Below are 16,040 nucleotides of genomic sequence, written 5' to 3'. Positions count from 1 at the left end.
TGTGTGTGTGTGTGTGTGTGTGTGTGTGTGTGTGTGTGTGTGTGTGTGTGTGTGTGTGTGCTGTATAAGGTAGACAACACACCATCATATAATGTGTTAGACACTAAACCAGAAATTTCAAATCACAAACCACCCAAAACACAAAAACCAATCCCCATCTATTGAGAAGTGAGTCATGTTTTTTGTTTGGTCGTTGTGATGGTAATTCCTAATGTGGTCACACAGACTAAAGTTAATAGGAGTAGAAACTAAAGAGAAAAATAAATACTGGAGGATAGATTTATTAGCTTCTCATGCCTGTTGGTTTTTATACTGCAATTATGGAGGCTTTTGGCATAATTATGGTATGCACTAGAAGTATGAGAGCTTCTGGACCATGTCTTGACTTGCAGGACACGTAGTCATGGAAAGTACAACAGAGTCATTCTGAACACTAGTATTTAACAACAACACTATAACACCAGGCTGTGGAGACCAGTCATTCTGAACACTAGTATTTAACAACAACACTATAACACCAGGCTATGGAGTCCAGTCATTCTGAACACTAGTATTTAACAACACTATAACACCAGGCTGTGGAGGCCAGTCATTCTGAACACTAGTATTTAACAACAACACTATAACACCAGGCTATGGAGTCCAGTCATTCTGAACACTAGTATTTCACAACAACACTATAACACCAGGCTATGGAGGCCAGTCATTCTGAACACTAGTATTTAACAACAACACTATAACACCAGGCTGTGGAGTCCAGTCATTCTGAACACTAGTATTTAACAACACTATAACACCAGGCTATGGAGTCCAGTCATTCTGAACACTAGTATTTAACAACAACACTATAACACCAGGCTATGTAGTCCAGTCATTCTGAACACTAGTATTTAACAACAACACTATAACACCAGGCTATGTAGTCCAGTCATTCTGAACACTAGTATTTAACAACAACACTATAACACCAGGCTATGGAGTCCAGTCATTCTGAACACTAGTATTTAACAACAACACTATAACACCAGGCTATGGACTCCAGTCATTCTGAACACTAGTATTTAACAACAACACTATAACACCAGGCTATGGAGTCCAGTCATTCTGAACACTAGTATTTAACAACAACACTATAACACCAGGCTATGTAGTCCAGTCATTCTGAACACTAGTATTTAACAACAACACTATAACACCAGGCTATGGAGTCCAGTCATTCTGAACACTAGTATTTAACAACAACACTATAACACCAGGCTATGGAGGCCAGTCATTCTGAACACTAGTATTTAACAACAACACTATAACACCAGGCTATAGAGTCCAGTCATTCTGAACACTAGTATTTAACAACACTATAACACCAGGCTATGGAGTCCAGTCATTCGGGAACACTAGTATTTAACAACACTATAACACCAGGCTGTGGAGTCCAGTCATTCTGAACACTAGTATTTAACAACACTATAACACCAGGCTATGGAGTCCAGTCATTCTGAACACTAGTATTTAACAACACTATAACACCAGGCTATGGAGTCCAGTCATTCTGAACACTAGTATTTAACAACACTATAACACCAGGCTATGGAGTCCAGTCATTCTGAACACTAGTATTTAACAACAACACTATAACACCAGGCTATGGAGTCCAGTCATTCTGAACACTAGTATTTAACAACAACACTATAACACCAGGCTATGTAGTCCAGTCATTCTGAACACTAGTATTTAACAACAACACTATAACACCAGGCTATGGAGTCCAGTCATTCTGAACACTAGTATTTAACAACAACACTATAACACCAGGCTATGGAGGCCAGTCATTCTGAACACTAGTATTTAACAACAACACTATAACACCAGGCTATAGAGTCCAGTCATTCTGAACACTAGTATTTAACAACACTATAACACCAGGCTATGGAGTCCAGTCATTCTGAACACTAGTATTTAACAACAACACTATAACACCAGGCTGTGGAGTCCAGTCATTCTGAACACTAGTATTTAACAACACTATAACACCAGGCTATGGAGTCCAGTTATTCTGAACACTAGTATTTAACAACACTATAACACCAGGCTATGGAGTCCAGTCATTCTGAACACTAGTATTTAACAACAACACTATAACACCAGGCTGTGGAGTCTGAACACAGTCATTCTGAACACTAGTATTTAACAACACTATAACACCAGGCTATGGAGTCCAGTCATTCTGAACACTAGTATTTAACAACAACACTATAACACCAGGCTATGGAGTCCAGTCATTCTGAACACTAGTATTTAACAACAACACTATAACACCAGGCTGTGGAGTCCAGTCATTCTGAACACTAGTATTTAACAACACTATAACACCAGGCTATGGAGTCCAGTCATTCTGAACACTAGTATTTAACAACAACACTATAACACCAGGCTATGGAGTCCAGTCATTCTGAACACTAGTATTTAACAACAACACTATAACACCAGGCTGTGGAGTCCAGTCATTCTGAACACTAGTATTTAACAACACTATAACACCAGGCTATGGAGTCCAGTCATTCTGAACACTAGTATTTAACAACACTATAACACCAGGCTATGGAGTCCAGTCATTCTGAACACTAGTATTTAACAACACCATCCCCAGCATGGACGATATTCATGTTATTCCTCAGATTAATATGTCTCTTAATTTACCGCCAGGTAACGCCATCACAACCATCCCGGTGGGGGCGTTCAATGGTATCCCCAACCTGGAGTGGATTAACCTGAGCAAGAACAAGTTGGTGACTTCTGGCATTGCCCCACGTGCCTTCAAAGTAAGAGTCTCTCCTTTGAAATAAGAGCCTGTCTCTCTGCTGGCATCGGCCTATACTCCTTCAAAGTAAGAGTCTCTCCTTTGAAATAAGAGCCTGTCTCTCTGCTGGCATCGGCCTATACTCCTTCAAAGTAAGAGTCAGGTTTTTTTTTTCTTCTTTTGCTGGCTTCACTCCACACTCCTTCAAAGTAAGAGTCTGTTTCTCTGCGGCCATTTGCCTCACACGCTTTCCAAAAATAAGGAGTCTGTTTCCAATGAGCCTGTCCAACCAATGAAATGTGAACAGCGTGGGAACAGTCTAAGCAGATGAATATGTGAGCAACCAGAAGCATGTCAACATGGGGGGGGGGAGAACATTTGACTCACTCTTTCTGGTCAAAATAAAAGTCTGCGTTTTTAAACAGTCAATATTTAAATCCATCTGGAACATTTCCCAGAACACACAGCGGCCTATCATGTTAGAGTTCTGACTAGGCCCGAACACAACACTGCACTGATGAGAGAGGGAGAGAACACAGGTTAGCTAGCAGCTCTTTGTTTGATAAGTGAAAATTAGAGCCGGGATAGTTGGATCTGGGTCTGGTGGCCATGACACATTTGTCCATAGAGAAACTCTCTCTTTAGTCTGTTGGGTCTGGTGGCCACTTCAACCATCCCCCGTTAATTACTGCAATTACACTTTGGAGAATATGGGAGAAAATCCACAATTACATTCCATTCATTCTTGAATCTCAAAACATTTCGATGATTTAACTTTGCGAGGCACAACAGACGCCAAAATCTCACTTCTACCCGTTTTAAACCAACATGAGCTAATTTAAACTGTAGCACGACTCTTGGAGCCAGTCTGCCATTTAGTTTGCACAATGAAACACAGTCTAAACTCTTTAAGCCATGGAGGATTTAAAGGAAGGATGCCTGTTGAGCTAGCATCACCCCCATTCTCCCTGCTCTGCCACAAACCTGCACAGGCCTTTTAACAAAAACAACATTCCATGGCCCTTAGTCAAGAGAAACCTCAGGGGGACAGGGAGAGAGAAACCTCATTTGAACAGGGAGAGAGAAACCTCAGGGGAACAGGGAGAGAGAAACCTCAGGTAGACAGGGAGAGAGAAACCTCAGGGGAACAGGGATAGAGAAACCTCATTTGAACAGGGAGAGAGAAACCTCATTTGAACAGGGAGAGAGAAACCTCAGGGGGACAGGGAGAGAAAAACCTCATTTGAACAGGGAGAGAGAAACCTCAGGGGGACAGGGGGAGAGAAACCTCAGGGGAACAGGGAGAGAGAAACCTCAGGGGGACAGGGAGAGAGAAACCTCAGAGGAACAGGGAGAGAGAAACCTCAGGGGGACAGGGAGAGAGAAACCTCATTTGAACAGGGAGAGAGAAACCTCAGGGGAACAGGCAGAGAGAAACCTCAGGGGGACAGGGAGAGAGAAACCTCAGGGGAACAGGGAGAGAGAAACCTCATTTGAACAGGGAGAGAGAAACCTCATTTGAACAGGGATAGAGAAACCTCATTTGAACAGGGATAGAGAAACCTCATTTGAACAGGGAGAGAGAAACCTCATTTGAACAGGGATAGAGAAACCTCATTTGAACAGGGATAGAGAAACCTCAGGGGGACAGGGAGAGAGAAACCTCATTTGAACAGGGATAGAGAAACCTCATTTGAACAGGGATAGAGAAACCTCAGGGGGACAGGGAGAGAGAAACCTCATTTGAACAGGGATAGAGAAACCTCAGGGGGACAGGGAGAGAGAAACCTCATTTGAACAGGGATAGAGAAACCTCAGGGGAACAGGGAGAGAGAAACCTCAGGGGGACAGGGAGAGAGAAACCTCAGGGGAACAGGGAGAGAGAAACCTCATTTGAACAGGGAGAGAGAAACCTCAGGGGGACAGGGAGAGAGAAACCTCAGGGGGACAGGGAGAGAGAAACCTCAGGGGGACAGGGAGAGAGAAACCTCAGGGGGACAGGGAGAGAGAAACCTCAGGGGGACAGGGAGAGAGAAACCTCATTTGAACAGGGATAGAGAAACCTCAGGGGAACAGGGAGAGAGAAACCTCAGGGGAACAGGGAGAGAAACCTCAGGGGAACAGGGAGAGAGAAACCTCAGGGGAACAGGGAGAGAGAAACCTCATTTGAACAGGGAGAGAGAAACCTCAGGGGGACAGGGAGAGAGAAACCTCAGGGGGACAGGGAGAGAGAAACCTCAGGGGGACAGGGAGAGAGAAACGTCTTTTGAACAGGGAGAGAGAAACCTCAGGGGGACAGGGAGAGAGAAACCTCAGGGGGACAGGGAGAGAGAAACCTCAGGGGAACAGGGAGAGAGAAACCTCAGGGGGACAGGGAGAGAGAAACCTCAGGGGGACAGGGAGAGAGAAACCTCAGGGGAACAGGGAGAGAGAAACCTCAGGTAGACAGGGAGAGAGAAACCTCATTTGAACAGGGAGAGAGAAACCTCAGGGGGACAGGGGGAGAGAAACCTCAGGGGAACAGGGATAGAAAAACCTCATTTGAACAGGGAGAGAGAAACCTCATTTGAACAGGGAGAGAGAAACCTCAGGGGGACAGGGAGAGAGAAACCTCAGGGGAACAGGGATAGAGAAACCTCAGGGGAACAGGGAGAGAGAAACCTCAGGGGGACAGGGATAGAGAAACCTCAGGGGGACAGGGATAGAGAAACCTCAGGGGAACAGGGAGAGAGAAACCTCAGGGGGACAGGGAGAGAGAAACCTCAGGGGGACAGGGAGAGAGAAACCTCAGGGGGACAGGGAGAGAGAAACCTCAGGGGGACAGGGAGAGAGAAACCTCAGGGGGACAGGGAGAGAGAAACCTCAGGGGGACAGGGAGAGAGAAACCTCATTTGAACAGGGAGAGAGAAACCTCATTTGACCAGGGAGAGAGAAACCTCATTTCCAGCCAGCTAGATCCACTGAGGTACTACATCACCAGAAAGAGGCGAGATGAGACAATCAGGACATTTCTACCGCAAGAACCCTTGATTTCGTTAACAAAAATATTGTGACAACATCGATCGTTTTTTAACTTTTCCAATACTTTAGGTACGCTTGATTTAGCTTGCCTTCTTTAATGGAACCAATAGAATCGTCCCATTACGTATTTCAAACCAGGTGTGATCCTGTTACATTCCAATGTACAATATTTGCATTTCTTTGTCAGTTTCCCCTTCCACAGAATGACAGATTATTTTCCATCACTATAACATGGCAACGATAGAACATCTATCTATCTAGATAAAGTACTTTATTTTCCATTTGGTTAGAGTTGTTTAAATTCCCCAGAGACGGACGTTGTTTAATGTTGTTAATGATCGTTGGTCAGGGCCTGAAGTTCCTGAGCCGTCTGATAGAACATCTATCTAGATAAAGTACTTTATTTTCCATCATTATAACATGGCAACGATAGAACATCTATCTATCTATCTAGATAAAGTACTTTATTTTCCATTTGGTTAGAGTTGTTTAAATTCCCCAGAGACGGACGTTGTTTAATGTTGTTAATGATCGTTGGTCAGGGCCTGAAGTTCCTGAGCCGTCTGTTCCTGGACAACAACCTCCTAGAGACGGTTCCAACACATCTCCCATCAACACTACAGGAACTCAAGATCAACGAGAACCACCTCAAAGGCATCGAGGAGAACAGCTTCCAAGGTAACCAAACAAAACAACAAAACTACATGTTACTAGTTACTGGACAAACATTTTCAAAGTACTTTTTTTTGGAGGGGGGGGGGAATTTCAGGCAATAATATTTGTAAAACTGCAATGCAACTTCAATCAAAAAAAATTGATGTTTCAACTGCACAAACGTAAATATTTGTTAGTGGAAGTGGCTGAAACCATAACCAGCACAGGGAGACTTTTATAGGAAAATGTTTTTACTGCTGTGTAATTTCTGAAAGGTCTGAGTAGCCTGTTGATCTTGGAGTTGGAGGGGAATGTCCTGAACGAAGGGACCGTGGATCATCAAGCTTTCAGTCCACTCTCTCAGCTCTCTTACCTCCGTCTGGGCAGAAACCACTTCAGGACCGTCCCCCAGGGCCTGCCTCCATCTCTACTGGTGAGATTTATCCGTTTTTATTCAAAGATGTATATAAACCCTGGATTACTGAGGCCATGGAGAGGCTTTGAAGCCACCTGTTGGCCATATTGGCCCTCCCCAGTCCTCCATAGGAATGAATGGAATTTTATAGTATTTCAATAAAATACCAGAACCATGACCCTCCAGCAAGACAATGCCACCAGCCATACTGCTCGTTCTGTGCGGGATTTCCTGCAAGACAGGAATGTCAGTGTTCTGCCATGGCCAGCGAAGAGCCCAGATCTCAATCCCATTGAGCACGTCTGGGACCTGTTGGATCGGAGGGTGAGGGCTAGGGCCATTCCCCCCAGAAATGTCTGGGACCTGTTGGATCGGAGGGTGAGGGCTAGGGCCATTTCCCCCAGACATGTCCGGGAACCTGCAGGTGCCTTGGTGGAATAGTGGGGTAGCATCTCAATGCAAGAACTGTCAAATCTGGTGCAGTCCGTGAGGAGGAGATGCACTGCAGTAATTAATGCAGCTGGTGGCCACACCAGATACTGACTGTTACTTTTGATTTCGACCCCCCCTTTGTTCAGGGACACATTATTCCATTTCTGTTAGTCACATGTCTGTGGAACTTGTTCAGTTTATGTCTCAGTTGTTGAATCTTGTTATATTTATACAAATATCTACACATGTTCAGTTTCCTGAAAATAAAACGCAGTTGACAGCCAGGACGTTTCTTTTTTTGCTGAGTTTATAAATATATATGAAATATTGTTTTAGCCATAGAAATGCATTTATTAATCTTTATAAGAATAAATGTGTCATAAACACAGTGTAGATTTTCGCTGATAAGTGGACAACACACATCTGTACATTTCAATGAAACACAGTGAAGCAACTACAGCCCTTTTCTTGATAAGCCTTATCCACGACTCACTCTCACACTTTGGTTAAAGACAAGGTGCCATGTCAGGAAGGAGTGGCTCAAACACGGCTAACCTCAACACTCAGCTCTGCTTCACAAAACAGCCAGTACATCCTGTCATTACATAACATCCTGTCATCACATAACATCCTGTCATTACATAACATCCTGTACATCCTGTCATCACATAACATCCTGTCATCATCCTGTCATCACATAACATCCTGTACATCCTGTCATCACATAACATCCTGTCATTACATAACATCCTGTCATCACATAACATCCTGTCATCACATAACATCCTGTCATCACATAACATCCTGTCATCACATAACATCCTGTCATCACATAACATCCTGTACATCCTGTCATCACATAACATCCTGTCACATAACAACATCCTGTAACATCCTGTCATCACATAACATCCTGTCATCCTGTCATCACATAACATCCTGTCATCACATAACATCCTGTCATCACATAACATCCTGTCATCACATAACATCCTGTCATCACATAACATCCTGTCATTACATAACATCCTGTCATCACATAACATCCTGTCATCACATAACATCCTGTACATCCTGTCATCACATAACATAACATAACCTGTCATCACATAACATCCTGTACATCCTGTCATCACATAACATCCTGTCATTACATAACATCCTGTCATTACATAACATCCTGTCATCACATAACATCCTGTCATCACATAACATCCTGTCATCACATAACATCCTGTCATCACATAACATCCTGTCATCACATAACATCCTGTCATCACATAACATCCTGTCATCACATAACATCCTGTCATCACATAACATCCTGTCATCACATAACATCCTGTCATCACATAACATCCTGTCATCACATAACATCCTGTCATCACATAACATCCTGTCATCACATAACATCCTGTACATCCTGTCATTACATAACATCCTGTCATCACATAACATCCTGTCATTACATAACAGCCAGTACATCCTGTCATCACATAACATCCTGTCATCACATAACATCCTGTCATTACATAACATCCTGTACATCCTGTCATCACATAACATCCTGTCATTACATAACATCCTGTCATCACATAACATCCTGTCATCACATAACATCCTGTACATCCTGTCATCACATAACATCCTGTACATCCTGTCATTACATAACATCCTGTCATCACATAACATCCTGTCATCACATAACATCCTGTCATTACATAACAGCCAGTACATCCTGTCATCACATAACATCCTGTACATCCTGTCATTACATAACATCCTGTCATCACATAACATCCTGTCATTACATAACATCCTGTACATCCTGTCATCACATAACATCCTGTCATTACATAACATCCTGTACATCCTGTCATTACATAACATCCTGTCATCACATAACATCCTGTCATTACATAACATCCTGTCATTACATAACATCCTGTCATCACATAACATCCTGTCATTACATAACATCCTGTCATTACATAACATCCTGTCATCACATAACATCCTGTCATCACATAACATCCTGTCATCACATAACATCCTGTCATTACATAACATCCTGTCATCACATAACATCCTGTCATCACATAACATCCTGTCATTACATAACATCCTGTACATCCTGTCATTACATAACATCCTGTCATTACATAACATCCTGTCATCACATAACATCCTGTCAAATCAAATCAAACCAAAAATCAAATCAAATCAAATCAAATTTTATTTGTCACACATACACATGGTTAGCAGATGTTAACATCGAAATGCTTGTGCTTCTAGTTCCGACAATGCAGTGATAACCAACAAGTAATCTAACTAACAATTCCAAAACTACAGTCTTATACACAGTGTAAGGGGATAAGGAACATGTACATAAGGATATATGAATGAGTGATGGTAACATCAGTATATACTAGACAAAGTAAACAAAGTGGCATAGTTAAAGTGGCTAGTGATACAACATCAGTCTGTCATACATATGAGATGAGTGTGTAGACAAAGTAAACAAAGTGGCATGGCTAGTGATACATGTGTTCATAAGGATGCACATAACATCAGTATATACATATGTATATGAGATGAATAATGTAGGGTAAGTAACATTATATCAGGTAGCATTACATAACATCCTGTCATTACATAACATCCTGTCATCACATAACACCCTGTACATCCTGTCATTACATAACATCCTGTCATCACATAACATCCTGTCATCACATAACATCCTGTCATCACATAACATCCTGTCATTACATAACATCCTGTGTATGAATACTCTTCATTTTGTCGTTCTGTTTGCAGGAGGTTTATCTAGAGAACAACCTGATAGAAGAGATATCCGACTGCGTCTTCAACCAAACCACTAACCTGAACATGATCTCACTGAGACACAACAGACTGGAGGAGTCCAGGATAGCACCTCTAGCATGGATCAACCACAAGTAAGAAAACTAGAGGATTTCACAAGTCTTCTTTTCAATGCATATATTACAAAGAAACTATAGCAAAGTTATATATGAGTTGCCCCCCCCCCTGCCTTCAGATCAGCATCAATTCGTCAGGACATGGACTCTACAAGGTGTCTATAGCGTTCCACAGGGATGCTGGTCCATGTTGACTCTACAAGGTGTTGAAAGCATTCCACAGGGATGCTGGGCCATGTGGACTCCACAAGGTGTTGAAAGCATTCCACAGGGATGCTGGTCCATGTTGACTCTACAAGGTGTCTATAGCGTTCCACAGGGATGCTGGTCCATGTTGACTCTACAAGGTGTCTATAGCGTTCCACAGGGATGCTGGTCCATGTTGACTCTACAAGGTGTCGAAAGCATTCCACAGGGATGCTGGTCCATGTTGACTCTACAAGGTGTCTATAGCGTTCCACAGGGATGCTGGCCCATGTGGACTCTACAAGGTGTCTATAGCGTTCCACAGGGATGCTGGCCCATGTTGACTCTACAAGGTGTCTAAAGCATTCCACAGGGATGCTGGCCCATGTTGCAAGGTGGCATTCCCAGGGATGCTAGCCCATGTTGACTCTACAAGGTGTCTAAAGCATTCCACAGGGATGCTGGCCCATGTGGACTCTACAAGGTGTTGAAAGCATTCCACAGGGATGCTGGTCCATGTTGACTCTACAAGGTGTCTAAAGCGTTCCACAGGGATGCTGGCCCATGTGGACTCTACAAGGTGTTGAAAGCATTCCACAGGGATGCTGGCCCATGTGGACTCTACAAGGTGTTGAAAGCGTTCCACAGGGATGCTGGCCCATGTGGACTCTACAAGGTGTTGAAAGCGTTCCACAGGGATGCTGGTCCATGTTGACTCTACAAGGTGTCTAAAGCGTTCCACAGGGATGCTGGCCCATGTGGACTCCAATGCTTCCCACAGTTGGCTGGATGTGCTTTGGGCGGTAGACCATTTTTGACACACACGAGAAACTGTCTTGAGTGTGAAAAAAACCCCAGCAGCATTGCAGTTCTTACACAAACCGGTGCGCCTGGTACCTACAACCATACCCCGTTCAAAGGCACTTCAATCTTTTGTCCTGTCCGTTCACCTTCTGAATGGCACACAGACACAATCCATGTCTCAGTTGTCTCAAGGCTTAAATATCCTTCTTTAACCCCCGTCTCCTCCCCTTCATCTACACTGATTGAAGTGGATTTAACAGGTGACATCATTAAGGGATCACAGCTTTCATTTGGATTCACCTGGTCAGTCTGTCAGAGAAAGAGCAGGTGTACTTAATGTTTTGTCCACTCAGTTTATTTCACATTCCTGTGTAGCTTTATTTTCTCGACATAAAACTCATCTCTCACTTTTTCCCCTCCCTTCCTCTTGTTTACTTTTACTTTTCCCACTCTCTCATCAGGAACCTGGAGTCCATTGACCTGTCCTACAACCGCCTGTACCTGGTCCCATCCTACCTGCCCAGAGCTCTGGTCCACCTGGTCTTGGTAGGGAACCAGATTGAGAGAATACCAGGTATGTACCATCCAGGATCGCTTTGGAAAGATTTCGTTCTGTTAGGTAATTATCTTCTGGGAATACAAAACGTACATCTTGCTTTATGTTTTTATACAGGGTTTGTGTTCGCCCACATGGAGCCGGGGATAGAGTACCTGTACCTGTCCCACAACAAGCTGGATGGGGAGGGAGTGGAGCCTCAGTCCTTCTTCGGTGCTCACACCTCCATGACAGAGCTGTGTTTAGACCACAACCAGCTCATAACGGTTCCCCCTGGTATCAACCAGATGAGCACTCTGCACTTCCTCCACCTCAATAACAACAGAATCAGGTACTGTAGACGCACCCTGTGTCTCAAATGGTACCCTATTCCCTATATAGTGCCCTACTTTAGACCAGGGCCCTATTCCCTACGTAGTGCACTACTTTCGACCAGGGATGTAGGGGTCATTTGGGGTGTAACCACTGCCTCATCAGGCTAACTATTCACTGCTGTTGTTGGTTATTTATGACCACACTCAACCACGTGTTGAAAAGACAAAAAAACACATGACAAAAAAAACCACTGATTAAGTTCAAGAGTATTGACTGCTTGGCAGACCAGAGTATAGACTATATACGTAATCACTTCAAATCAACGCGTATTTGTCGCGTGCTCAGAATACAACAGGTGTTGTCGACCTTACAGTGAAATGCTGAATACAACAGGTGTTGTCGACCTTACAGTGAAATGCTGAATACAACAGGTGTAGTAGACCTCACAGTGAAATGCTGAATACAACAGGTGTAATAGACCTCACAGTGAAATGCTGAATACAACAGGTGTAGTAGACCTCACAGTGAAATGCTGAATACAACAGGTGTAGTAGACCTTACAGTGAAATGCTGAATACAACAGGTGTAGTAGACCTCACAGTGAAATGCTGAATACAACAGGTGTAGTAGACCTCACAGTGAAATGCTGAATACAACAGGTGTAGTAGACCTGACAGTGAAATGCTGAATACAACAGGTGTAGTAGACCTCACAGTGAAATGCTGAATACAACAGGTGTAGTAGACCTTACAGTGAAATGCTGAATACAACAGGTGTAGTAGACCTTACAGTGAAATGCTGAATACAACAGGTGTAGTAGACCTCACAGTGAAATGCTGAATACAACAGGTGTAGTAGACCTCACAGTGAAATGCTGAATACAACAGGTGTAGTAGACCTCACAGTGAAATGCTGAATACAACAGGTGTAGTAGACCTTACAGTGAAATGCTGAATACAACAGGTGTAGTAGACCTCACAGTGAAATGCTGAATACAACAGGTGTAGTAGACCTTACAGTGAAATGCTGAATACAACAGGTGTTGTAGACCTTACAGTGAAATGCTGAATACAACAGGTGTAGTAGACCTCACAGTGAAATGCTGAATACAACAGGTGTAGTAGACCTTACAGTGAAATGCTGAATACAACAGGTGTAGTAGACCTCACAGTGAAATGCTGAATACAACAGGTGTAGGTAGACCTTACAGTGAAATGCTGAATACAACAGGTGTAGTAGACCTGACAGTGAAATGCTGAATACAACAGGTGTAATAGACCTCACAGTGAAATGCTGAATACAACAGGTGTAGTAGACCTCACAGTGAAATGCTGAATACAACAGGTGTAGTAGACCTCACAGTGAAATGCTGAATACAACAGGTGTAGTAGACCTTACAGTGAAATGCTGAATACAACAGGTGTAGTAGACCTCACAGTGAAATGCTGAATACAACAGGTGTAGTAGACCTTACAGTGAAATGCTGAATACAACAGGTGTAGTAGACCTTACAGTGAAATGCTGAATACAACAGGTGTAGTAGTCCTTACAGTGAAATGCTGAATACAACAGGTGTAGTAGACCTCACAGTGAAATTGTCATGTTTGTCATTTATTATCTTGTCTTGTCCCTGTGCTCCCCATTCTATTCGTTTCCCTCTGCTGGTCTTAATTGGTTCTTTCCCTCTTTCTATCCCGCTCTCTCCCCCTCCCTCTCTCACTCTCTCGCTCTCTCTTCTCTCTATCGTTCCGTTCCTGCTCCCAGCTGTTCCTATTCCCCTAATCATCATTTAGTCTTCCCACACCTGTTCCCGATCCTTTCCCCTGATTAGAGTCCCTATTTATTCCTTTGTGTTCCGTTCCTGTCCCGTCGGTTCCTTGTTTAGTATTCACCATGCTGTGATTGTGTTTCGCCCTGTCCTGTCGTGTTTTTTGCCTTCATCAGATGCTGCGTGTGAGCAGGTGTCTCTGTCTACTACGGCCTGCGCCTACCCGAAGCGACCTGCAGTCTGTGGCCGCTTCTCTTGTTATTCCCCTCTACAGACTAGAGGATTTCTGTTATTCCCTGTTTGGACTTGAATAAACTCTGTTTCTGTTAAGTCGCTTTTGGGTCCTCTATCACCTGCATGACAGAAGGAACCGACCAAGGAATGGACCCAGCGACTTCAGACGCTCGTTACACTGCCGTCGAGATCCAAGGAGCCATGCTCGGCAGACACGAGCAGGAATTGTCTGCTGCTCGCCATGCCGTGGAGAACCTGGCCGCTCAGGTTTCCGACCTCTCTGGACAGTTCCAGAGTCTACGTCTCGTGCCACCTGTTACTTCCTGGCCTGCCGAGCCTCCAGAACCTAGGGTTAATAACCCACCTTGCTACTCCGGGCAGCCCACTGAGTGCCGCTCCTTTCTCACGCAGTGTGAGATTGTTTTCTCTCTCCAACCCAACACATACTCTAGAGAGAGCTCGGGTTGCTTACGTCATTTCACTCCTTACTGGCCGGGCTCGAGAATGGGGCACAGCTATCTGGGAGGCAAGGGCTGATTGCTCTAACAAGTTCCAGAACTTTAAAGAGGAGATGATTCGGGTTTTTGACCGTTCAGTTTTTGGTAGGGAGGCTTCTAGGGCCCTGGCTTCCTTATGCCAAGGTGAACGGTCCATAACGGATTATTCTATTGAGTTTCGCACTCTTGCTGCCTCTAGTGAGTGGAACGAGCCGGCGCTGCTCGCTCGTTTTCTGGAGGGACTCCACGCAGTGGTTAAGGATGAGATTCTCTCCCGGGAGGTTCCATCAGATGTGGACTCTTTGATTGCTCTCGCCATCCGCATAGAACGACGGGTAGATCTTCGTCACCGGGCTCGTGGAAGAGAGCTCGCATCAACGGTGTTTCCCTGCTCCGCATCGCAACCATCTCCCTCCTCTGGCTTTGAGACTGAGCCCATGCAGCTGGGAGGGATTCGCATCTCGACTAAGGAGAGGGAACGGAGGATCACCAACCGCCTGTGCCTCTATTGCGGAGTTGCTGGACATTTTGTTAATTCATGTCCAGTAAGAGGCCAGAGCCCATCAGTAAGCGGAGGGCTACTGGTGAGCGCTACTACTCAGGTCCCTTCATCTAGATCTTGTACTACTATGTCGGTCCATCTACGCTGGACCGGTTCGGTGCTACATGCAGTGCCTTGATTGACTCTGGGGCTGAGGGTTGTTTCATGGACGAAGCATGGGTTCGGAAACATAACATTCCTTTCAGACCGTTAGACAAGCCTACGCCCATGTTTGCCTTAGATGGTAGTCATCTTCCCAGTATCAAATTTGAGACACTACCTTTAACTCTCACAGTATCTGGTAACCACAGTGAGACTATTTCTTTTTTGATTTTCCGTTCACCGTTTACACCTGTTGTTTTGGGTCATCCCTGGCTAGTATGTCATAATCCTTCTATTAATTGGTCTAGTAATTCTATCCTATCCTGGAACGTTTCTTGTCATGTGAAGTGTTTAATGTCTGCCATCCCTCCCGTTTCTTCTGTCCCTACTTCTCAGGAGGAACCTGGCGATTTGACAGGAGTGCCGGAGGAATATCATGATCTGCGCACGGTCTTCAGTCGGTCCCGAGCCAACTCCCTTCCTCCTCACCGGTCGTATGATTGTAGTATTGATCTCCTTCCGGGGACCACTCCTCCTCGAGGTAGACTATACTCTCTGTCGGCTCCCGAACGTAAGGCTCTCGAGGATTATTTGTCTGTGTCTCTTGACGCCGGTACCATAGTGCCTTCTTCTTCTCCGGCCGGGCGGGGTTCTTTTTTGTTAAGAAGAAGGACGGTACTCTGCGCCCCTGCGTGGATTATCGAGGGCTGAATGACATAACGGTTAAGAATCGTTATCCGCTTCCCCTTATGTCATCAGCCTTCGAGATTCTGCAG

At 44.3% G+C, this 16,040-nt stretch overlaps 2 protein-coding genes across 4 annotated transcripts in view; one reads left to right on the top strand and one right to left on the bottom strand.

Annotated features, from left to right (window-relative positions):
* The window catches only part of LOC124024914 (centromere protein P), a 197,557-nt gene that overhangs the window by 32,676 nt on the left and 148,841 nt on the right, over positions 1 to 16,040 (bottom strand). The gene's annotated exons all lie outside the window — the stretch shown is intronic.
* Positions 1 to 16,040, top strand: part of ecm2 (extracellular matrix protein 2, female organ and adipocyte specific) — a 46,280-nt gene that overhangs the window by 25,281 nt on the left and 4,959 nt on the right. For all 3 annotated transcript variants that reach the window (XM_046338629.1, XM_046338628.1, XM_046338630.1), the window contains 6 exons: positions 2,704 to 2,819; positions 6,361 to 6,496; positions 6,748 to 6,905; positions 10,140 to 10,279; positions 11,713 to 11,825; positions 11,925 to 12,138. In XM_046338629.1, coding sequence (XP_046194585.1) covers positions 2,704 to 2,819; positions 6,361 to 6,496; positions 6,748 to 6,905; positions 10,140 to 10,279; positions 11,713 to 11,825; positions 11,925 to 12,138 — 877 coding nt within the window. The remainder of the gene's footprint in view (positions 1 to 2,703; positions 2,820 to 6,360; positions 6,497 to 6,747; positions 6,906 to 10,139; positions 10,280 to 11,712; positions 11,826 to 11,924; positions 12,139 to 16,040) is intronic.

Source organism: Oncorhynchus gorbuscha, linkage group LG03 (genome assembly GCF_021184085.1).
Source record: "Oncorhynchus gorbuscha isolate QuinsamMale2020 ecotype Even-year linkage group LG03, OgorEven_v1.0, whole genome shotgun sequence".
In the NCBI taxonomy this organism is placed as follows: Eukaryota; Metazoa; Chordata; class Actinopteri; order Salmoniformes; family Salmonidae; genus Oncorhynchus; species Oncorhynchus gorbuscha.
Note: the sequence above shows the minus strand (reverse complement) of the source record. Positions and strands in the feature narration are given on the sequence as shown.